The sequence below is a fragment of the Ciconia boyciana genome, chromosome 3 (genome assembly GCF_034638445.1).
Source record: "Ciconia boyciana chromosome 3, ASM3463844v1, whole genome shotgun sequence".
Lineage (NCBI taxonomy): Eukaryota > Metazoa > Chordata > Aves > Ciconiiformes > Ciconiidae > Ciconia > Ciconia boyciana.
Window position 1 is genome coordinate 4,351,436 of NC_132936.1, and position 24,250 is coordinate 4,375,685.

At 51.7% G+C, this 24,250-nt stretch overlaps 1 protein-coding gene across 5 annotated transcripts; it reads right to left on the reverse strand.

Moving 5' to 3' along the window:
• Positions 1-669: 669 nt before the first annotated feature.
• PAQR8 (progestin and adipoQ receptor family member 8) lies at positions 670-16,214 on the reverse strand. Of its 5 annotated transcripts, none has more exons than XM_072858295.1 (2): positions 16,158-16,214; positions 670-6,372 (listed from the first exon to the last, which is right to left on the reverse strand). In XM_072858295.1, exon 2 carries the CDS (start codon positions 6,316-6,318, stop codon positions 5,260-5,262), a length of 1,059 nt encoding a protein of 352 aa, XP_072714396.1. In that variant the 5' UTR covers positions 6,319-6,372; positions 16,158-16,214; the 3' UTR covers positions 670-5,259. The 5 variants fall into 5 exon arrangements, with proteins under 5 accessions (XP_072714396.1, XP_072714393.1, XP_072714397.1 ...); XM_072858292.1 differs by having other exon boundaries at positions 670-6,375; XM_072858296.1 differs by lacking the exon at positions 16,158-16,214 and adding an exon at positions 16,049-16,157 and having other exon boundaries at positions 670-6,375.
• Between the last annotated feature and the right edge of the window lie 8,036 nt (positions 16,215-24,250).

Sequence of the window (24,250 nt, forward strand, 5' to 3'; positions counted from 1 at the left end):
TTGGAACATCAGGAAACACTTTTACTGTGAGGGTGACTGAGCACTGGCACAGGTTGCCCAGAGAGGCTGGGGAGTCTCCATCCTTGGTGATCTTCAAAAGCCATCTGGACGTGGTCATGAGCAACTGGCTCTCAGTGGCCCTGCTGGAGCAGGGGGACTGGACCAGATGACCTCCAGAGGTCCTTCCAAACTCAACCATTCTGTGATTCTGTACAGCTATCAGCAAGAAGAACAGAATCTCTAGCTTTATTTCAGGTAGGCTCACGTCTAACATTGATATCCTTCTGTCCATCAACGGTTGTGTATCTTCAGCTTAATTTTAAGCATGCGCTGAACCGGTTTGCTTGAACAGGCACTTGTATTCACAGCTTGCTCTCTGATGCTGCACTGCTTTGGTGCCAGGCCACCAAACCACTAGATACTCACCTCTGATAGAAATTAAGGAAAACTGGACACCCAAGTACTTTTGTGGGTATTGAACTTAAACCCCTCTAATCAGTGTCAGGGCATCCATCCTGCACCTCCTTTGTGAAAAGGGAATGAAAATCACATAGTAACTGTGAAACCTGGAAAGTGCTTTGAGATGCCCAGATAAAACCACACCCTATTGTTCCTTATTGTTGTAATTATTATCCACTCTATAATTATTATCCACTTTTCTTCCTAATGACTTATAACCTTCTGTAGTTGTGCATTTGGGAATTTCACAGCACACCAGTCATTTTGCTTTTACAGATTTCTTTTTTTTCACTAAGGTTTTTAAATAATGATCAGTACAGTACAAAGCTTAAAATATTGTCAATGTTTTCAACAATACAAAGTCAGCAGATGGGAGTTGGGAAGGGGATGGTTAGTATGTAACACTCATACCCTTCCCTGTTTCCCAGGGAAAAAATACAAACTCTATTGTACTTCTGTTTAGTAATAAACAGTGCTTAAAAATAATCTTGTCAGCAAAAGATGTAAATTGCAAGGCACATGAGGAACCCGTCCTTGCCTTGTTACACAAATCATTAGGCATAAATACAAGTTTAAGGCACCTCTCTCCATCCTCCCCTTCTGCTCCGTACACCAAACGAATCTTGTCAGTAGGTATCAGCTGTTAAGAGCAACCATGGACCGGCAGACAGCAAAGAGGCTGCCTGTGAGCCTCAGGTTCCTTCCGGATGAATCCCAAACAGGAATAGCATAAAGGCACATTGGGATGAATTCTCAGGAGTTGTCCTGTACAGATCCAGATTGCGAGATCTGCAAAAAAACTATCTCAGGATCAGAGATTCCTGGGGGAGAGGGTTAGGACCTTGGTCCCTCCAGGATCTTGTATGTGCTCAACCTTTGGTGGTCAGCTCTTCACCAAACCCTGCCACTGGTACACCCCTCCCAAACCGTGCCTCCTTAGAGGAATGCCAGGATGGAAGGAGGCGTGCTCCAAGCGGTGAGCCCAAGGAGAAGGCCCTGAGAGGCTCTCAGAGAAGCTGAGCATTTATCACAGCGGCACTTTTACTCTCTCTGGACCCAGCCCTGGTCTCCCCTAGATCAACGGCAGGGCTTTCAGGAGGGCATCAGCAGCCACTTTCCAGTCCCGGCCTGGCTGAGGTGCAGCAGACTGCATGGCATGTGGAGTCTGCCCAGGTAGGCTGCCAGGTGCATAAGGCACAAGGATGAAGTCTGGGGATGAGGAAAAGAAATAAGCTGGTTGGAGGAAGAGGAGGAGGACGGAGACAGGGATGAAGGAAGCTCCAGTGTTGGTGAGCCCCTTGTGACACAAGGGTGCATCCTCACAGCAGCAGCGATCTGTATTGCAATTCCCTGCTAAATCAACCCATCATAATAACCAGGAGGTCAGCTCCAGGTCTGAGTGCAGGGCCATGTGGGGACGTGAGTGGCTTCACCTGAGGGGTAACATAAGAATATGTAAAAACACCACCACTGTCACACAATTGCTCCAGAAGGAGAAGTTTCATTTCTGCTGGACCAGGGAGGAGAAGACATATGACCAGAAATACCTCGAAGAGCCATGTGGGCACCTCCTCTCCCTGTCCCTGAACTAGATGGCATTACTGTACTCATCCTCCTTTGACAAGGGCAGGACATGTCATCTATTTTCAAACCCTTAGAGAAGGAAACACCTGCGTGATCCCTTCCTTTGGTACCAGTATAAATCTGGGTAGCAGCAGAGCAGGGTTTGCTATTAGCAGCGATGCCCACTCCCTCTCAATTTTAGCCCAGAAAGGAGCTCTGGACCAGACTGGTTTACTCCCCTTTCTGCACAGGAGCCCACTGACACCGTCCAGCCAGTAGCTTATTCTGCTTTACCTACCACAAAAGCAAGGCAAATTAAGCTGTGAGAAAAAGCACTGCTTCCACTGGACATCTTTCCCCAAACTGGGCGGAGACTCACAAGCAAAGCAATGGAGACCACGGAGGGAGCAGTCCATCGGTGCAGCTAAGCCAGTTGAGCAACCAGCTGCTGTTGCAAGGAGGAACTGCTGCTGGCCTCCACTCCAGCCCGTCCCTGCAGGCAGCAGTGTTGTCCAACTGAGATGGCTGAAAGTTAAAACCAGCAGATAATTACTGACATTTTTTCAGTAGGATTGTTTTTCTGCTGGTCCATCTCCCGACACTGGCTCGCTCTGTGGTCAGATGAGCTTCTGTGCAAGGGAAGGGGAATGACAAGGTGTAAGTGGGACCATCCCCCACTTGCAATTCCCCTGAGGCAAATTTACTGTTAAGTCAGCATGGCTGTACCGTCAAAATGCACTGTAGGAAATGAAGTAATTAATTTCTAAGACGGACTGGATGTAAACCAGGAGGCCCAGAGTGATGAGAAAGGGTGGACTAGATGACCTCCCAGGTTTTCTTTCCCGTGATTTCTTCTCCTGTACTCAAAACTTACTTCCCTCCCCCTTTGTATTTAATTTGTCAAGAGGGCCATGAGCTTCAAATTTGTCCACAAAAGTAAGACACAGCAAAGCACCTATTAATAGCTCTGTTTTCAGAGACGCTGTTGTCTGGCCCACCTTGTTCCTTCAGCAGCATAGTACTGTTTCCTTCAGGCTAATCTTGACCCAACCAGGAGGCTCTGCAGATATAAAAGCCAAAGGCAAAGCCTTTCTGGATAATAAATCATGCATGCACACACATACACAAACACACACACATCTCAACAGTTAAAAAACAGATCAAGTGCAGAAATCAGTGCTTGTCATGACAAATCGTATCCCCAACCCTAAACTCTGCCTGCTCAGAACCAGCAATCACAATTCATTTGCCTGCCCTTGGATTCAGTGAGACAAATCTGTGGCTCGAATAAATCCCATGGCTTCCTTGCTTTCAGCAAAGATTTATACCTCCTAAGAATTTGCCAGATGTCAAGGCATTTGAGGCTGCAGGTCTCACATGGTGTATAGCTGGGAGGAGCCGTGCCACAGATTACTATGAAAGCAAGCAGTGGGTCAAACAGAAGATGTCTAGGCTGCATGGGACCATATCTCTGCATTGGCTCTGAGCATCCTGTCCTGCAAGTGCTACCAACTTCAGTGCAACAGTGTGGCTCCATATCTGATATTTCTCCCAAGCAAGCACAAAAGACACTCACCTAGTGGGAGACACAGTAAACCAACCCCTTCTACACCTTGGACAGGATTGACCCATGGACATTAAGTGTCCCTGACCACTGTCTTTGCTACTCCACACAGGAATCACCAAGTCTCAAGGACAAACCTGTCCCAAGGTTGCATAGGACCCTAATGCTGTCACCCTGCTCCTGCCTTTTGCTGTTCTACCTTCATCTAGTGCTGACAAAAACGTGACAGATTCACAACCCCATTGGTCAGAGAAAAACAACCCTGCAGCTTCAAGGTCAGCTTTCCCACGAGGCCCACCAAGGACTGCTTGGTGTCCTGAAAAGCACCATTAAGAGGGGAATAGAGACTACTTCCCTCTTGTAGCCTTTTGGCCATGACCACAGTAGGGCTGTTGGAGGCCCAGGGCCCAGAGCCTTTCCCCTATCAGACAGGTCACACCCAAGTTACTCTACACCGCATGACAATGTTGGAGGTCAGTCAGACTCCCTAGACAGATGATATAGCACGAATGCATGAACTCATCACACAAGCAGCCAAAATGATGCGCCCAGCATCAAAAGCAATCCCCCTCTTGGGGTCAGCACCCTGAATGTTGATGGCCTCAGGGGTGCTCAACCTCTGCCACTGCTACTGAGGAAGGCTCAAAACCATCTCCAACCTGACCTAGGCCCAGCTTCTCAAAGGCAACTAAGCACTTAAAATGGAAATGAGAAGCCTTTGAAGACCTGCCTTGTAGGCTACCAAACAGCCATCAGCACTGCCACTACCTTAGGTCAAATTCCAACAGCCAGGAAAGACCCCATCTCCTGTTAGTAATCCTTGGGACAACCTGACTCCTTGGTTTTGATGAGCAGCTCCACTGCAAATGGTGCAGTCATACAGAAAGAGAAGATGGAGCTGACCTAACATCTCCACCTGTGCTGGACCCACACCAGTCACCAGCAGACACACAGCCCAGGTTCAGACCCAGTTCATCCTAGAGGACCCCAGGTCAGGCCTACGTCTCCAAATACGCTTTGCCAAAGCCACCTCAGCAACCTGGCATTGAGATACTTGACAAGGGGACCGTAGAGAGAACCTGGCTTAATCCAGCTGGAGCAGGAAAAGGATTATACCAGCCACTGTGCCACGCATGCCCTTGCAGCTGAACCCTAGAAATGTAGACTCCTCCTGAAACCTTCCTACTGCCTTTGATAGTAACAGGTCTCCCACAGATAGCAGAGATGGCAAAACCCAGAGAGGTCATCGCATCCAGCTGTGGTCCTCACAGTGCATTCTCTGCTGCATCTCTGGTGGTGGGGAAGGGGGGGCATCATGAGCCCTGGCAGACCCTTCTACAGTCTCACAGCCTTCAGGCTGCCCTCCCTGACATTCAGCAAGATATCACCCACAGGTTTACCAGAATGAACAAGAAACCTCTGCCTATTCCAGCATCCTTGGTTAAATGACTTGTTCTGGCTTAAAACACCCCATGTTCCCCTGGATGGCAGAAGGCAGTCCCTGCTGTGAAAATGCATCCAGCATGAAGTCTCCAGCCCTCCACCTGAGTCCAGGGTCCAGGTTAGTCACAGCGTGTTAGGCAAATAAGCCAGTTATGTCTCTAATATGTTATGCCCCTTTTCTTGATTTTTCACCACCCTGGTGATGTCATGCCCATCACGTTCGTTGACTCTCAGGAGTCCTTTTTAGCCAGGCTGGCCTTGATCCTGCATCGCAGAATGTAAGCTGTGATGGCACTACAAGCCACCAGGCCAAAAAAAGAGATGCAGGAGAGATAGATGGAGAAAGGCCCATGCCTCTTCAGGAAAATCTCCTGCCTGTTCTTGTAATCCAATAAAATGGCCTCCATCTGTGATAGGGTGCAGATGGCCAGGAAGGTGTGGAAGATCTGGTGGGCATGGCCAATTATATCACAGGAACCAGGGAAGTACTTCTCAGGGACTGGGCAGGAGAAGAAATAAGCACTGATAAGGAAAAACAGTATCTGGTATGTGTGGTACCAAGCAGCATCTTCCTCACAGCCCCCCAGGTGACACACAACCACCCGGTGAGCAACAGGACTGATATCCAAGATGAACGCCAGCCCGGCTGGGATCACCTGGCACATCTTCCTCATGATGGGGTAAGGCCGTCGGTACCGATATTTCGCATAGCAGCAGCCGGCACAAGACAGCCAGCCACAGAAAGCAGCTGCTGGCAGGAAGAAAAGCCAGAACTTGTCATACCAGGCTTGGTCGGAGCTGTAGTAGAAATGGGCCAGGGCACTACCATACTGGTAGATGCTGACTCCGATGTAGTCCACAAAGTAGAAGGTGTAGTGGTACAGCTCTGATTTGGACTGCAGTAGGTGTGCCAAGAGGCTGCAGGTCAGGTAGGTGACAGAGGAGAGGACAAATATGAGCAAAGGCAAGGACCACGCGTCCACAGGTAGCTGCTCAGCCTCCACAAACGTCTTGAATCTCAGCAGCACAGCCAGTGCTGCCAGGAGATGAGTCCACACGTTGACCACCTCGTTGTGCTTCTGGAAGAGGCTAAGGAAGTAGTACCGCCAGTCCTGGCCAGTGGGACGGTACCCGGTGTGGATGTACGGCTCACGGAAGAGCTGCGGCACCTCACACTCTTTCACCGTGCAAGGCATCTTGGGGAAGCCATCCTCCAGCAGCCTGGGGAGACGGCTGAGATGCTGCCCACTGAGGGACAGTGTGCTGATCCGCTCCAGGATGGCTGTCATCTCGCTGTGTGCGGCGGCCGCGAGCCTGGCTCTGGGGAACGTCGTCTTCGTGCCCTGCTGGGAGGGGATAAAGAAGAAATGTTAACAGTGATGCATTGGGGAGAAGAGCGTGCTGCGATTCCTGGGTGGGATAAGCCATGGTGCTATTGAGATGCTGGCCCTGCTTCCCTGCTTAGGGAAAAGGGGCTTTTCTTGACTCGGCAGACCTAAATTCAGTATGGAGAAGGATGGCACAGCCCTGTCCCTGCAGTTCAGCCTGTGTCAGATGGGCACAGCAATGTCACAAGCCTGCCCTTCTTCCCTACTTCCTTGGACACTCAGCTTGGAGCATGTTTTGGAGTAGCCAGGAGCTACCAATAAGGCAGTGCAAGAAGTAGTGAGATGTCAAGAAAGCACCTGATGATTTGCGGAGGGGATTTTTCACCCCTTTCCCCAGAACAAACTGCTCAGGGACAAAACTGGGGTGTAATTACTCATCAAAGGGATAACCTGCCTTTCTGCACCTAAGTGAAGAGGGTCCCAACCAAATTGTGGAGGTTGCAAATAAGCCCAGCTTCCCTGCCACACAGCTTGTACATGGGTTGCATGCCTGGTGCTGCTGCAGTGAGTACGGCAAAGGGAGAAGCGGAGAAGTCCACGGTCCCAAACCTGCAGCCCTCATCCCTCCACGTATAAGAAGCAGCAGGACTTGGAGGTGATGGAGAAACAAGGGCCCCCTCATCAGAGCTGGCTGCAGTTTGGGTACAGCATCGAAGCCTTGGGAGCATCCATGCAACCATGCTGAGGGGCTGCCAGACAAGTTGTGCCTGGATGCTCAGAGCAGCCAAACCCCAGTGCTGGGCACTCCCCTGCCTGCTCTGCTCTGCTCCTTGGCAACCTTCAGAGTTGCTAAGCTCTGGCTGGAAAGATTCAGATTCAGGGCACAGCAGGATCCTAATGTCTGGAGACTGCCTCACAGCATTGAATTCACTCCCAATCCCCTCTGTTTCCCTTCCACCCTAGACATTTCTCTTCCCTGCCGGTGTTTATGCCACACAAAAAGGATAACTCATCGCACAGATGCCCATGCTCGATCTGAAATTGATGTTGATGGAGCCCCACCAGACTCTGCAGGGCTGTGGTTACCCCTGTGCAGCTAACACATACATGTTTGTGCGAGTAGAGCCTGCCTCCTAAGCTTGTATACACCCAACCAGAGCTGCAGTGCATGGAGATGGCCAAAAATAAATAAATGCAAATGAGTATTTTGCCTGTGTGTGGGAAACAGCTTATTTTTCTTCCATTGCATCAGATACCAGCTGCTGCCAGAGGTGAGACAGAGGAATAGTTTGCATGGGCACACGACGGGAGACCCACACTAGGCTGGAGATAGAGGATGGGAAGGCGTTAAACGTGGAGAGAGAGTGAAAGCAAAGAGATGGGACCTGTCAAACAGACCCAGGGCAAGACAGCACAAAGAGCAAAGTCAGAGCAGACTCTGAACCAGGTTGCAAGTCCCACTTCCTCTTGCAGCCCAAAGCCTCTGATATCAGACAAAATATTTTCACGTTGCTTCTGTATTCTAGCAGATGGGAGTTGTCATAATTAATTTGCATTTTCCAGACAATTCTCTCTCTCCCTGTGCTTTCCAGGCTTTCTCCCTTAGCACCTCTCAGAGCTGGGTTTTTTTTTTTTCTTGTCTGCCACAGGGGAATCTGGCTGCTGAGTTTGATGGAGCTGCCTTAGCCACAAAAGGCGGAAGGGAAGATGGTCCCTGCAAAATGATATTTTAGTTTCACAGATGCGTAAGACTGACAATAGCACCCTTGCTGGGGGTTTTGATGTTGTGCACATTCACAGAGACTTCATTTCTTTCCTAAGGGTCTGCAGGGTCCGGATCTGTGATGAGGACATGCAGTTCATTCAGCAGCTTGTGTATCCCTATGGGGATATATGCCAAACTTTAGGGTGGCAAGGCAAATTTTGACTCTGGGGCACTCCTAGGAGGGGATGGTGTGAAAAAAGGGCAACACTCCCTCTCCCCAGTTCTAATGTACAGCCAGTCTATTCTGGCTCCTTGTATCCAATGGAGAAAGAAAGACTCATCCAACTTACTCTAGACCTCAGCTTCAGGATAAGGCAAAGCCCAAGCAAGACGACCATCCCTGGCTATGCAGCACTGTAGTACTCACCCTCTATTGCCCTAAATATCCTTTGGATAATCTGGCCAGAACTTGGCTGGAGGCTGAGCATGTTGGGGTGGGAAGGACAGGGAGATTTTATGGATGTGTCTATACTATGACAGTGTTTGATTTCCTGGTCTAGATGCACAGACAAGAGCTCCCTTCCCACACGGGCTGCATCTCCTTCATTGCCACGCCAAGACATCTGCTGTCTCCAGCTGATGATCTCCAGGCCTTATGCAAAGATTTTGCCCTGTACAGAGGTGTGAGTATGGACTCTGAAGTGCTTTGTGTGTCCGAAGCTCCTCTGCCCTGTCCGTTAACCTGCCATAATGTGTTTTACACCTCTCCCAGCATTTGCTCTGATACAACGCAAGCAAGAGGGCTTGGACCCATGCTCACCATCTCCCAGCTTCCCTTTAACTAACTGTGGTCCAAGGATTTGGGCCCACTACAGTGGGCTCAGTGCTGAATCTTCATCCCAATTCATCCTAGCAGGATGCTGGAAAACCTTCCAAAAAGGTATTTAGGCACTGATGTTGGTGATGGGGATCATGGTGGCAAAGGTACAAGGAGAAAGGACACGCTGAAGCTCCCCACCTCTTGGAGAACACAGACTAATGCCAGTGCAGACCCCAGGACATCAGGAACTGAAAAACAGCTCAGATACGGCACAGACTGGGCAGGTGAGCTGCATAGGAGCAGGGTTGGAGTGCTCATCTCCTGCAGAGAGGCAGCATCACGCTGAAATCTGTCCGTAAAGAGCAAAGGCAATCAGAAGACACATGGGAAGACAACAATCAAGCCTGGGCGTACGGATGCATGCCAATGCAAGGGGCACATAGCCCCTTCCACCATCCATAGCCTGCCTGCTTTGCATGCTGACAAGGATACGAGAGACAGGCAGCTTCTGTACTAGGCACAGGCTGGCTCCGACTTGTACGGTGCGTGCTAGCGCCAGGATTTTGCCACAGTCTCTCATCCCAAGAGTTCAGTGTATACAGCAAGCATTGCCTTTGAGCAGAGCTAGGGAGAGGTTAGACGCTGCAGATCTCCCTGACAGCAGCAGATGAGAGGTTCTTCCAGGCAGGCTTTCATAGCTGGAAAATGCCAGTTTTTAACAGGCTGAGGGAGAGTCAGAGATTTTCAAAATAATAGTCCGAAATCACAAGAAACACATCTGATACTCGGATAAACAGCGCTAAATCAGGAACGTGGTAGACTGCTTATTTTAAACCGAACTTGTGACATTAATGAGTGAGAACAAGTTGGCAATTTCCAGCGATCATGTGATGGACAAAGCGATGAGCAATTAACGTTAGAAAAGAGAAAGAAAGAAAAAAAAAATAACCCAGAAACCCAAGGTCAGCACTGGCTGTTTCACTTTCACAGAGCCCCTATTCTTTTCCCTTCACGGGGGTGCGTAGGAGCAGCTGAAAGCCACATTCATCGGCAGGGCGTCTCGTTGAGATTCTGTCCTCACTCCCCATCTCCGGGGGATTCAGTTATTTTGGCTGCTCCCAATTAACGGCAACCAAGTATCGTTTGTTCAGGGAGGGAGCTGCAAGGCGAGAAGGAGGGAGTGGATGATGGCTGTATCATTACAGCACAATAAGAACTGCGGCACAGGAGAACGATCCCGTTCCAATTTTTCTCTCCCTTTTCAAGAGAGTAATTGGAAACCCAAGCTTTTCCCAGCTCTTTTGCTTTTTGGTCACAGTCTGATGGAGGGGTTTGAATGAGAAAATTTCCTACAGAGTACGGCTGATTTTCCCACCGGTCTGGCCTCCGCGTTAACTGGTACAGCCTCAGTCCCAGACAATGTGATATATTTGCTTGCAGAATAGTATTCAAGCATCAGAGGTTAACACAGGCTTCCAGAAAGGCAGTAATTCCTCGTACACAAAGCAGAGAGGACTGGGGAACTCAGCTGTGGGGAAGTCTTTAATAAATGCATTGCAGTTAAATAAAAAAATGTGGATAGCATGAAACTAACACCAGTGATCGTGCAGCCGTGGGCAACAGGCCAGTTTTGAGAGCTGCAGGTGGTTAATTCCTGAATTCCTTCTCTTCTGGGAGTTAGGCAAAAGTCCCTGGAGGGACTACAGGTCATTTTGAAGCCTGGGGTTTTATTCTGACCCCTTCCTACATGGGTTTAACTTTGGTGTCACAGCTCCTACAGCACCAGGATGACACAGATCAGCTCAGCTCGACTCCTCAGGGCTGGGAGAGGCTGCACCAAGGCTGCACCCAGCTCAGATGCAGTGGATAAGCCCCATCCCAAAGCCTGCTGCCTGCAGGCTGGTCCTACCTGAGCACAAATGTCTCCTCCTATAACTAAACCACTTGCAGAGGGCTCGGGGCAAACTTTGAAAGACCAGCTTGGGAGCATGGTGCCAGCTCCTCCATCCCATTCTGCCTGGTGTTTTGGAAAGGCTCCACCAGACATGAGAAACTAAGAGACCGTGGACCGGCTCATAGCAGCAATTCCTGCGTACTCTTGGTATTATCTGCCTCCTTCTCCTGCCATACATTTCGGTGCTAACCTTCCTCCTAACTGCGACTGACGCACACAGCGCTCAGATCCCCTCCACAGGGAGTTCTTGGGATTTACATGGGTGTCGCAGAGGTCACAAGCTGGAAGAGGTGGCATTTGGTGGTTTGTGCCAGGGACGAGCCCTGCCCGAGCAGGCAGCAGGGTATGAAGGACTGATCTACACTCCAGCATCGAAGAAGTAGAAATCCCCACAACCAGAGAGGGGCAGGTGCTCAGGACTTCTGTAAACTGGGCTTACACCTCCCCATCTGTTAAATGGGGATATCAATCTTCATCTGCCTAATGAGAACTAGATATTGTGCTCTTAATGCACTGCTGTAATGCACCAGGGAGTGCTGGGAGTACTTAACAGTGCATTGCACAGCACATTTTATTTCCCTCGACACACTTACGTACCCGGTTACATCTACATCAGTCCAGTGAGTGTATTACAAGCACTCATCCAACAGGGACTCTGGGTTAGGATGCTCTGGAAGGTAAAAGGTGATGTGATGTGATTTACTGGAGACCTTGAAAGGCAAGCCTGAAAATAACCTAAGAAAAAAGGTCAAAGCAACCTTGTGGAAAATTTCAAATAAAAGAAAATGGCTCAAATTCTACCTTTCCATACACACATATACACACACAGAGTGCGTAGCCGAAGCAGGGTTTGTCCAAGCATGTATTAATCAGGAAACGAACGTCTCGTGATGCCGGGAGATGAGCCATTAGAGCTGGCAGGAGATGGCAGGATCCCCCACAGAAGCCATGGCAGTGTCAGCTCCCCCGCGATTTCTGGCCTGGACACAAGCCGGGCCAGCAGCCAGCTCAGCCATGCTGAACAGCAAGTGCCTCTTGACATGGGTTCGGCGTTGCCCGCGCGCTGGGACGGGTCCAGGGGATGAGAGCAGCGGAGCCGGTGCGATGAACGCTGTGCTTGGAGGGGACAGAGCAAAACAAAGCTGCTAGCAAATACCATGTCCCTGCAGCAATGCTGAAGGGGTCCACAGCATCCCACCAAGGAGGGGGAGCCCCCGAGGTCCTGTGGTGTTTGGGGGAGCAAAGCAGGGCAGTGGAAATCCAAAGTTAGGAGACCAAAGGCTTGATGAAGCTGCTGGCTTTATTGCGAGAGTCCAAACCCCAAGCCAGTCATCACGTGCGGGGGTCTGATTTTCACAGCGCTGGGTCGTCGGTTCTGAGATCAGCCAGGCTGGCTTGGCCGCTCTCGTGCTGCTACACCCTTGAAATAGGTGGCCACATGCTGGACTGTGCTAACTCTCAAACCATGCCAGGGAATGGTGTGGGTCACCACGGCACATTTCTGATTTGCTACGATAAACACAGCTGCAGTTTCTTAATGCCTAACCAGGGTTAAAGCTTAGTGAAGCTACTGGTAACACAGCCAATACACGCAATGCTTGAAAAAAAGAAACTCATCTACAGCACTAGGCAAATGCAAAAATGTTAACATTCAATATTTCTACCCATAGAACCTGGCTGAGAATTATCTCCTCTGGCAAATCCATCCCTCCCCTATCAAAAATTGCTCAAGATTGAGGTAATATTCTGCAGCTTTTCTTCCTGATCTCACTAAACCTTTGCTGTTTGTGCTTTCCAGATCGGCTTACCACTTCATCTTCCCACACACAACCAACACAGCCCCCAGTGCTTTGGGGCTGGATTTCAGGTGGGCATGAGATCCCTGGGTGGAGCACCCATGCTTACAGGCTTTGAGTACACCAGTAATCAAACAAGACCAGAGCATGATCTCAATCAATGACCTGCGACCATCAAGTTGTTGAAGTGTTAGCACACTCCCGGGCACAGATTTGATCCAGCCACCCACGGTTTTGGTCCAGCCACCCACACCGGTCCCTGCCTGCTGTATTCAGTCGTGCAGGGACCACCGATGGAGTGGGATGACGTTTCAGATGCCAACACTGGAATTGTGCCAGAAAAGTGCCTGGGGTTTTTTTCCCCCCATTGACTGAAAAAGGAGCCTGGATTTCTTGCAACTGCATCCCGCTTTCACCTCCTAAATTTCCTCCTGCAAGGTCCATGGGATACGGTATCCTTCCCCGAGTAGCTGCATGCACACCCTGCGAGCACAGCATTTCTGCAGCCAGTTTGCCTATGCAAGAGGTCACTGCCATGACCCTTTCCTAAAGCCATAGGACCAGCACCCACCGATGGGACAAATCTTTCAGCACAGATCTGCTGGAGACGGGAACTCCTGCTAGCACAGGGAGACCTCAATGAGCCGGCAAATCCCTCCCTGCTCAGATCTGTCTGCTGATGGGACAACCCAGGAACCGTCTGCCTGCAGGCAGAGCAACCAAACCAAACTGGCCATGCACTGTTTGGGGATCCGGACCGTTGCCAAAAAATCTCCCAGAGTCTATGGGCTGAGGCTGCTTAGCTTTGCTGTCATCCACAAAAGCCTGTTGCACAAAAACATTTTTTTTTAAGGTTGCGGATTGTAGAGCTTCGGTCATCAGAAAAAAATGTATATAAATCATGCACACCACTGCTGCTGCTACGGGCAGAGAGCAGGCTGCCGGGGAGAGACTGCAGCTCTGTGCCAACCCCCTGGAGCTGCGAGCTCTCCTCTTCCTTACACTAAAAGTCTTTTTCCCTATCTGGGACCTCCTCCTATTTAATCCTGTGGCCTCTCCCAGCGAGCTCTGAGGTTTGCAATGACAGCAGTGCCGCCCTTCCAGGGCACTACAAAGCCCCGAGCAAGGGCCAGCAAGGACCAGATGGCAGATTCCCCGCCAAACAAGGGATGCGGGCTGTGCTGCAACCGCATGCTTACATCCCTACTTGATCCCAAGGATCCACTGCAGAATAAAAAAGCAACTGGGAACAAGCTTCCACTTGCTACTGCCTGTGCCTGAAGGCCGGAGGACATAAGGTATGGCCACATACGTACAGCTGCAGACCAAATGCGCAGCCTCCAGGAGCCTTCCTGAGAATTTATTCCTCTGGAGGAATTTCTTTAGCATAAATGGATACTGCAATTAAAAGGCCACTGGCCTGACCTCAGGAGTGGGGGTTATCACGTCCGCTGGCAGCTAAAAATTAAGCTGGTGCATGACTCAAGACGTGCGAGTAGCTGCAAGTGCACGCACGTGACCCGACGATGGCAGCTCCCCTGCCCTCAGCCTCTGCCTGCGCTGCCGGCACGTCGCTCACACCGGCCATCCCGCCCTGCGTCCGGAGGGACACAACCTTCTTCTCAGCCAGAGGCTCCGGCCACAGCTTCAGCGTAAATAAATAAAAACAATGATGCCCAGAGAACAGAAAATCCGGCAGCAAGCAGGGCTGTTAACCCACACCTTTACCGGCTGAGGAGGAGGAAACATGTAATGGCTTGTGGTTTGGCCCGTTGAGCCCGTGGGTTTCTAGGAATTGTTTGCAACATGTATCACCCCCCTGCACCCCGACACGAAGGCAGGAGCGTGGTCTGCTGGTATAATTCATGGCTGTCCGTCCCCGCCCTGCCCCGGCCAAGAGCAAAAGCAGACTTCAGACCCGCTGGATTTCACTCCGGCAGAGCGTTGCATACATGCTTCACTCTTTTTCATCACTTTTTCATGACTTCACTCTTTTTCAACCACCGCTGCCGGGGCAGCATCACACAGATCCTCATCCTAACCGCCCTCCCGGCCCCCCGTGGCTGGCAATCCCCCCAGCTAAGCACACCTAAAGCACGCCGGGGCATTTCCCAGCTCTGAAACGATGATCCCGCAGCATCCGACAACAAACACACATCTCCATCCCGCGGCGCAGGAAAAAGCCATGTGCTCCGGCCAAAGCAGCCTGGGGATGAACCAGTGGAGTTATTAAATGAGCATTGGGTGCGGGACCACCGGTCCTGCGTACCCAGCACCAGTTGATCTGCGGCATTTCCCACCCCAGCGCAGCTACCGGGAGGCTCCGTACCCCACCCTGCTCATGCTGGAGATGAGTCAGTTTGACACTGATTGTTAAATGTCTACCCAAACATATAAACATATATATATATTAAAACATATATATATATATAAAAATGTTTGTGCAACCCTGCTCATGCCGGAGTTGAGTCAGTTTGACACTGATTGTTAAATGTTTACCCAAACATATAAACATTAAAAAAAAAAAAAATATATATATATATAAACTGTTTACGCAACCCTGCTCACACCAGAGATGAGTCAGTTTGACACTGATGTTAAACGTTTACCCAAACATATATATATTTTTTTTTTGTCGATGAAAACCAGAACAGTTCAAGACTGTCTGCAATGTTTCCCCCCTCCAAAATAAAAAGTGAGATGCTCATGGTGTTTTCAGGAAAAATCCAGATGAGAAATTGGGGGAATACCACCAACAATCCCCGAAGCGTCGTGGAGAAGACAAGCAGGGAATAACCCTTCATCCACCCTTCCGAGACACAAGCTGGGGTGCGCCAAGTGAAGCGGGCAGGTGGCAGCTCCAACGCAAACAACAGGAGCTGGTTCTTCACCCAACTCACGGCTAAACTATGCATCTCCTTGCGCGGCCTCCAGAACGCCCTAGGGGTCAAAGTCATTCAAGGAAAATCCACCCACGGCTATTAAAAACAAACACGGAGGAAAACCAATGCCCACCCCTCTCCTCCACGCAGCCCCTGAGATACAGATCGCGGGGGCTCGGGGGGAATTTATGGCAAAAGCCTATTTTTCCCCGCGCACTCCTCCCCTCCTCAGGCTCTGCCCCGGCGCCCACCTGGCTGCAGCACCGACCCCGGCTCGACGGACCTCGGCTGTGCGTGGGGGGGGGAATCACGCATCCCCCTGCACCTCGATGTCCACGCGTGTTTTACCCGCGCGGGGGACCCGCCCGGAGGCTGGCCGCAGGCGCTGGGATGTTCCCCATGCAGCGGCCCCGGCGTGCCCCAGCCCCCGCGGGGAAGGATGCTCCTGCCCGCGGCGGGGATGCGGCGCGGCGGGCGTGGTGCAGGGAGCTGCGGTACCCACGCGGGGACGCCGGAGCTCACCCGGGAGCTCACCGGGGGATAGAAAGACCCGTGCCGGACCCCGCACGGGACCCTCGGCGGGGTGTCCCGGGGGAGAGGAGCTGCCCGCGGAGAGGGGACCGGCGGCTGCGCCCGCACTCACCGCCCGCGCTCTCCCGGCCGCCGCCACAGACTCCCGCGGCCGCCGCCTCCGGCAGCGCCGGCGCCGCCGCGCATGCGCGCCCCGCCCCGGGGTGGCCCCGCGGCCCGAGCCGAGCCGAGCTCAGCCGAGCCGAGCCGAGCCTAGCCGAGCCGAGCTCAGCCGGGCCGAGCCCAGCCGAGCCCAGCCGAGCCGAGCCCAGCCGAGCCGAGCACAGCCCAGCCGAGCCCAGCCGAGCCGAGCCCAGCCGAGCCGAGCCCAGCCGAGCCGAGCCCAGCCGAGACCAGCCGAGCCGAGCACAGCCCAGCCGAGCCCAGCCGAGCCGAGCCCAGCCGAGCCGAGCACAGCCCAGCCGAGCCGAGCCCAGCCGAGCCCAGCCGAGCCGAGCCGAGCCCAAGCAGCCCGGGCTGGAGAAAGCGGGGCTCAGACTAGAGGGGTGGCTGCAGAGCGGCAGAGCTGGAGAGGGGAACTCGAGGGGAGAGACCGGGAGAGGGGCATGAAGTCAGGGCAGGGCGGGTGGGGTGGGAAGGGACCTCCGGAGGTGACCTGGGTCAACCCCCCTGCTCAGGCAGGGCCAACCCAGAGCCGGTTGCCCAGGATCATGTCCAAATGGGTTTTGGAGATCTCCAAGGATGGAGGTCACATGGATGGAGATTCATGGATGGAGATCTCTCCCAAGGGTGGAGATCCTACCCTCGCAGTAGACAAGCCAGGACCAGAGGCCCTGGGCACACAATGAAGCACAGGAGGTTCCTCTGAACATCAGGAAACACTTTTTTACTCTGAGGGTGACCGAGCACCGGCACAGGTTGCCCAGGGAGGCTGTGGAGTCTCCATCCTTGGTGATCTTCAACAGCCATCTGGACGTGGTCCTGGGGAACCGGCTCTAGGTGACCTGCTTGAGCAGGGGGGTTGGACCAGATGACCTCCAGAGGTGCCTTCCCACCCCAACCATCCTGTGACTCTGAGCCGAGGAGCTGCACGACGCAGCAGAGAGGCCAGGGAGGGCTCTGCGCAGCGGTGGGTGGTGATTGCTGGAGCCCACGGTTTCCAGCTGTGATTGTTAGGCCAGTCAAGTTGAATAAAAACCATCCTAGTCCTGAGAGCTGTTTTTATGCCACCACCAAGCTGACCCCGGTGCAGGTAAAAATGAGGGAAATGGGAGGAAAAATAAAAAGTGCTGCTGATGACTGCCCAGTTCCTGGGCTCTCATTTGGGGCAAATCCCCTGATTTTGCTGCTGTGGACATGCAAGCGTGGAGGAGAGAACAATTTTCCCCAGGATTTGCAGCCTAAAGGCAGTATGGCCTTGAGCCAACCCCCGGGGCAGCGAGGTTTATGCCGTAAAAACAGCACCAAAATCTTTGGACTCCAGAAAAGAGGCATTTGCACCCAAATGGCCTTTCAGGAGTGGTCTCTGAGCCCTTGAACTATGCCTGGGAGAAGCTTACCCAGCTTAGACCGAACTGTGCCAAAGCCACGGCAATCAGTTCAGCCATAAAGTCACCATGATGCCAGGAGCGGGTTAATTTATGAGTACGGAGTACCCGTTTCCCCTCTCCTGTCTCCGTGTCAGCTTGTTTATGTGTGTTTTGCTTCTCCAGCCTGTCAGGACTGTTCTTTTTTGATGGGTTTACGAGGGAAACAGGACCGCTTGTTCTGCAGCCAGAGGACTGCAGGAGAGGCAGTCCGGGAACGGGACTTTCCGGCTCTGATAAGATCACTCCAGCACCGTGAAGCTTCGGCACATCCCAGCACCCATCCGCCAGCGCTCCCACAGCGGGGATCTGCGGGTGGGGAAACCTCCAGGGTGAAGAAGAAGCTGGGCAGGGGATCTCCGTTTTTCCCTGTCATCTCGCTCAGTGATGTGGATGGGATACGATCGGCAGCTCCTGACGCCCTCAATGACATCTTGCACTCATTTTCCACCCCTCTAAGACATCTCCCCCTGTAACACCCATAACACAGTTTCGTCACCCTCCTCCGTTCCTTAAACTGGGAGGTGATTCTCTCCCTCTACTCCACTCTTGTGAGACCCCACCTGGAGTTCTGTCTTCAGCTCTGGGGCTCCCAGCATAAGAAAGACATGGACCTGCTTGAGCAGGTCCAGAGGTGGGCCACAGAGATGATCAGGGGGCTGGAGCACCTCCCGTATGAGGAAAGGCTGAGAGAGTTGGGGTTGTTCAGCCTGGAGAAGAGAAGGCTCCAGGGAAACCTTATAGCAGCCTTCCAGCACCTGAAGGGGCCTACAGGAAAGATGAGGAGGGACCCTTTATCAGGGAGTGTAGTGATAGGACAAGGGGTAATGGTTTTAAAGTGAAAGAGGGTAGATTTAGATGAGATCTAAGGAAGAAATTCTTCACTATGAGGGTGGTGAGGCACTGGAACAGGTTGCCCAGAGAAGTTGTGGATGCCCCATCCCTGAAAGTGTTCAAGGCCAGGTTGGATGGGGCTTTGAGCGACCTGGTCTAGCGGAAGGTGTCCCTGCCCATGGCAGGGGGTTGGAACTAGATGGTCTTTAAGGTCCCTTCCAACCCAAACCATTCTATGATTCTATGATTCTTTGAAATCTCCAGGGATGCTCCGTGGCTGTGAGATGGAGGTCATGGCATGGCTTTTCCTCTTCCACCCGTCTTTCCGTCATTGCTCACGTGGGAGAAGTGGGAACGCTCAGCTGAGTGCTGGCGATGGCCACGGCAAGGCTGGAGATGAGGTGGGAAGAAAAATACAACCCAAGCAGAAGGGGATGGTGGGATGGGACATCCCTGCTGCAGCATGCACATTGCAACGCTGCTGGGTCACCTGCCCTTCTGTTTTGCTCCGATGAAAGGTTTTTCCCGCATTTATCTTCACGGCATGCCCCAGGGCAGACTTGAGAAAGGCAAAGGGCAGCTCTATGCAGGATAACTGCTCTCCTGGGTGGGTGCTGGCAGTTTGCTTTGCACACCAAGCTTGGTGGATGCTGCACGGTGAGACCTTTTTGATCGTTGGCTCCATCACCTGCTCTCTGTCGTTCATCTCAGACTCATCCTGCTGCGCTGCAGTCCCTGTTACTCCCCATCTTTGACATTCTACACCCTGAAATGAATCACCCAGTTCACTTCAAGACAAAACCCAGGTGTGGTTGTGTTTGCCCAGGAGATTACAGCCAGCAGGCAGTTAAGACTAGGTTGTACCAGGCTGGGCTCTCCCTACCCTTTACAGTCACCTGATACAATCCAAGCAGGCTTTCCACCCTCAAACATATCCTGCACACCTTAATTCCCCACCCAAATATACATCATAGAGTCATAGAATGGTTTGGGTTGGAAGGGACCTTTAAAGGTGCATTGGGTTTGTGTGGCAAGGTTTTGGTAGCGGGGGGGCTATAGGGGTGGTTTCTGTGAGAAGCTGCTAGAAGCTTCCACTGTGTCCGATGGAGCCAATGCCAGCCAGCTCCAAGACGGACCCGCCGCTGTCCAAGGCCGAGCCCACCAGTGACGGTGGCAGCACCTCTGGGATAACATACTTAAGAAGGGGAAGGAAAAAAAAAAAGTGCAATGGCAGCTGGAGAGAGGAGTGAGAATATGTGAGAGGAAGAGCCCTGCAGACACCAAGGGCAGTGAGGAAGGAGGGGGAGGAGGTGCTCCAGGCGCCGGAGCAGAGATTCCCCTGCAGCCTGTGATGAAGACCATGGTGAGGCAGGCTGTGCCCCTGCAGCCTGTGGAGGTTAATGGTGGAGCAGATATCCACTGCAGCCCATGGAGGTCCATGGGGGAGCAGATATCCACTGCAGCCCCTGGAGGTCCATGGGGGAGCAGATATCCACTGCAGCCCATGGAGGTCCATGGGGGAGCAGATATCTACCTGTGGAGGACCCCATGCCGGAGCAGGTGGGTGCCTGAAGGAGGCTGTGACCCCATGGGAAGCCCACGCTGGAGCAGGCTCCTGGCAGGACCTGTGGACCCGTGGAGAGAGGAGCCCACGCTGGAGCAGGTTTGCTGGCAGGACTTGTGACCCCATGGGGGACCCACGCTGGAGCAGTCTGTTCCTGAAGGACTGCACCCCATGGAAGGGACCCACGCTGGAGCAGTTTGTGAAGAACTGCAGCCCATGGGAAGGACTCACGTTGGAGAAGTTCATGGAGGACTGTCTCCCATGGGAGGGACCCCACGCTGGAGCAGGGGAAGAGTGTGAGGAGGAAGGAGCAGCAGAGACAACGTGTGATGAATTGACCGCAACCCCCATTCCCCGTCCCCCTGCACCACTGCGGGGGAGGAGGTAGAGAATTCGGGAGTGAAGTTGAGCTCAGGAAGAAGGGAGGGGTGGGGGAAGGTGTTTTAAGATTTGGTTTTATTTCTCATTATCCTACTCTGATTTGATTGGTAATAAATTAATTTCCCCAAGTCGAGTCTGGTTTGCCCGTGACAGTAATTGGTGAGTGATCTCTCCCTGTCCTTATCTCAACCCACGAGCCTTTTGTTATATTTTCTCTCCCCTGTCCAGCTGAGGAGGGGAGTGATAGAGCGGCTTTGGTGGGCACCTGGTGTCCGGCCAGGGTCAACCCACCACAAAAGGCCATCTAGTCCAACCCCCTGCAATGAGCAGGGACATCTTCAACTCGAGCCCCGTCCAACCTGGCCTTGAATGTTTCCAGGGATGGGGCATCTTCCACCTCTCCGGGCAACCTGGGCCAGTGTTTCACCACCCTCAGGGTAAACAACTTCTTCCTTATATCTAGTCTCAATCTCCCCTCTTTCAGTTTAAAACCATTACCGCTTGTCCTATCACAACAGGCCCCACTGAAAAGGCTGTCCCCATCTTTCTTATAAGCCCCCTTTAAGTACTGAAAGGCTGCAGTAAGGTCTCCCCAGAGAATTCTCCAAGCTGAAGAACCCCAACTGTCTCAGCCCTTCCTTGTAGCAGAGGTGTTCCATCCCTCTGATCGTTTTTGTGGCCTCCTCTGGACCCGCTCCAACAGGTCCGTGTCTTTCCTGTGCTGGGGTCCCCAGAGCTGGACGCAGTGCTGCAGGGGGGGTCTGACCAGAGCGGAGTCGAGGGGCAGAATCCCCTCCCTCGCCCTGCTGGCCGCATGCACCCTCCCTGTCATGCAACGCAAACTCTGTTCTTGCAGGCTGCAAACCGGTTGTCCCGTTATTTTGGGTGCTTTGAATTATCACCCCAAAAGAGGAGCTTGTTTTGGGGATCGGGGCCACTCTTCACCAAGATGCATCCAAACACACCGTGTCCAGACCGTGCTGCTCAGGAGGAACGTAGCAGCTTTGCACCAAAGACGACGGAGTTGTTCAAAACACCAAACAAGATACAGAAAGCAGGCTGAGTCACCTTTTCCCTGTATTTGCTTGTAATAAAGAATATTGACCTGTTATTATCGTAACTGGATAAAAGAGAATTTTTCTGCACCGTGCATTGCTGTCTGTTGAACCTTTTCACCGGACAAGAATTGATACTCATGGTTTGGAAAGTTTTCAAAAAGATCGTACAGATGTGTAATACTAAGGATGTCAAAAAAAAAAAGATAGTTTTGGAGAGCATATAAACCTTCTTGCTTCAAAACAAAATCTCCAGCTAACAGGGCTCAGGAGGGAAATTTCTTTGTGATCCACAACTCTTATGCAGGGGTTCCTTTTATCTTCCTCTGTAATAACGCATGCTGGCAAGTCTCAGGGTGATGGGCTACATGAATTCCTTGCAATTGTTTTGAATCCTGCTTATACGCTTTCTTTAACTAATAATTCAGAAAAAGACAGCCCTAAAGCCTTGGCTTACCAAGTCCAGCCCCTGCAATCAGAGAGAAGCACTCAATACAGTTAATTTTGCCACCTTCAGCTGCTCCCTCCATGTTGCACAAGGGGTATGTGGCAATTTGGGGTCAGGACTTTCCTGCCTCTTTGTGGTTTGGGCAGAGCAGAGAACCTATCGTGACAGTCAGATGATGATTGCTAATGTGGCTTACACGAATTGCTGCGGCTTCCCGTCTTCCAAAGCTGGCCATCACTTGCTGAAGTGAGCAGTGGATCCTGCCCTGTGGCTGCAAGCGGGTCCTGGAGATCTGGCTGCAGAGATGACGATGCTTTGCACACAGATGGGTCATTTCCAGGCTTGGGGGTGGAGAAAATGTGGCGGGGAAAAAAAAAAAAGGAACCAGCTGTCACTGTCTTTAGCAACAACCAGAACTCATGATAGCAGATGAGCAGACTGAAATAGTAACACCAAACCTCAGGCGATCTATATCTGGGCCCTTCGGACTTCCCTGGAAATGTGGTTGGGTTGCCACATTACGCAGACATGCTCCTGGCCACACTCTCCGGAGCTTTGTTGCTTCAGCCACTCCTTTGGTTTCATTCGCCGGAGGGCTTAATTTTTTTATTGTGCCTGGAGGCGCTGCCTGTGTGGGTTTCTTTTGTTTTTTTATTAATTGCTGTATTTTTCTTCTGCACAGTAGGAGAAGAGACTGAATCACCCGTGGGATCTGGGGTAGCCGTGCATCAGAAGCAGAACCGCAACAAGATTTTATGCTCCCATCGCCATGCTAGCTGCATCTAGGAGGGAAAGCAGCTCCGTGCGTACCAGGCTCCTGCTCTGGGAAGTAAGGAGGTGGCTACGATCCATCCTAACATGCTGAAGGTCAGAGTCTTAACTTCTTACCCACTTTACTGTGCTCTCCTGGTGAAATACCAGCAGCCCCCATGCATTTAAGTAAAGAAATTCCATTCATATTCACTGATAGTTGTTTTCAGTGTTTTTCTTCCCTGAGACTAGCAAAACAAAAAGGGCTATATCAGTTTAAAGATTTATCACGGTGCGTGGGAATAGCAAATACTTCAAGAAAATGACGTCAGAAATGCCTGAGCTGGGTACAGATGCGATCAGGTGAAATTCTCCAGCCTATGTTAGGGAAAAGGTCAGATTAGAGGGTTAAGAATGGTTCCTTCAGCACTAAATTATATGTCTTCCACACGTGGTCCTGAAGTTGTGAGAGTCAGGACGATTCTCCTCTTGCGAGAGTGAATTCCCTGGCTGGGGTTCAGCTCCTGCAAGTCCAGCTGCAGGAGACACCAGCAAGGACAACCCCTTTTATCCCTTAGAAAACTTAAAATTTACACTGACAAAAACATCTCATAGGTGGTCTCCCTTCTCCACATTGTTTCAATTATAAAGAGTGATTTTTTTTTTCATTCAAAACACTTAATTCCATGTTATAACCCTTCCATTTTCTTACAAATGTATTTAAAACCTCAACTCCAATGTGTTGCTTGATGACGAGGTGACACTCCGTTGAATTTGGGGTACTCTCTCCCCATTTTTCGGAGCTGTGAATGAGCCACAAGCCTCTCCTCTGCCTTCCATGGGTGAGACAAGGTTGCTCAGCTACAGGAAAACTAATAGATGGCAACTTGAAAATTGAGTTATGGCTTGAAAATTGACTTTTTGTTGAACTAAGTGAGAAAAAAACAGTCTGAGAGGGATCACAGGGTACCCATAAAGGGATCTCAGAAACCAAGTGCACATGTGGATGCCGACACACAGAGATGTGAGGAAGGGAGGAGAAAATGCACCCTGGTGTTCTGGCCAGCACCCCTCGCGTGCAACTCACCCATGGAAATTACTCCTGCACCCACCCGTGATTCTTCTATTTCTCTGTGAGCTCTGCAGCCCCGGCTCTCTGTGTATTTAGGTGCTTAATTCCTGTTTTTTTCAGTGGATAGGAGGTGCTAAATGTCTCTGTGAGCCTGTGCTGCACTCTCCACCCCGTAACCGCTGGGATGTGGCAGGGAGGTGAAGCCCTGGAGGTCTTGGGCAGCATCCTGGGGAGTCCTAAAAGGGAAGGCATCTGTTATCCTGGCGTTCTCCATCTCTCTCCATCCCTTTGTCCTCCCTGGCCTGACCTGCTCCAATTAATTATTCAGACAAGAGCCACAGCACGGCAGCAGTTGCTATAGGGGACCGTCATGAATAACAACGGGCGGCTATTTTTATCCCTAACTCTTGTTACCTTGCGGTCAGGAGCGATGGGTCCCTGCCAGCTCTGTTCACACAGATCTCGCTGTCTGCGGCAGGAGGAGCACCGCAGCGATTTACAACGTCTTTATGGGC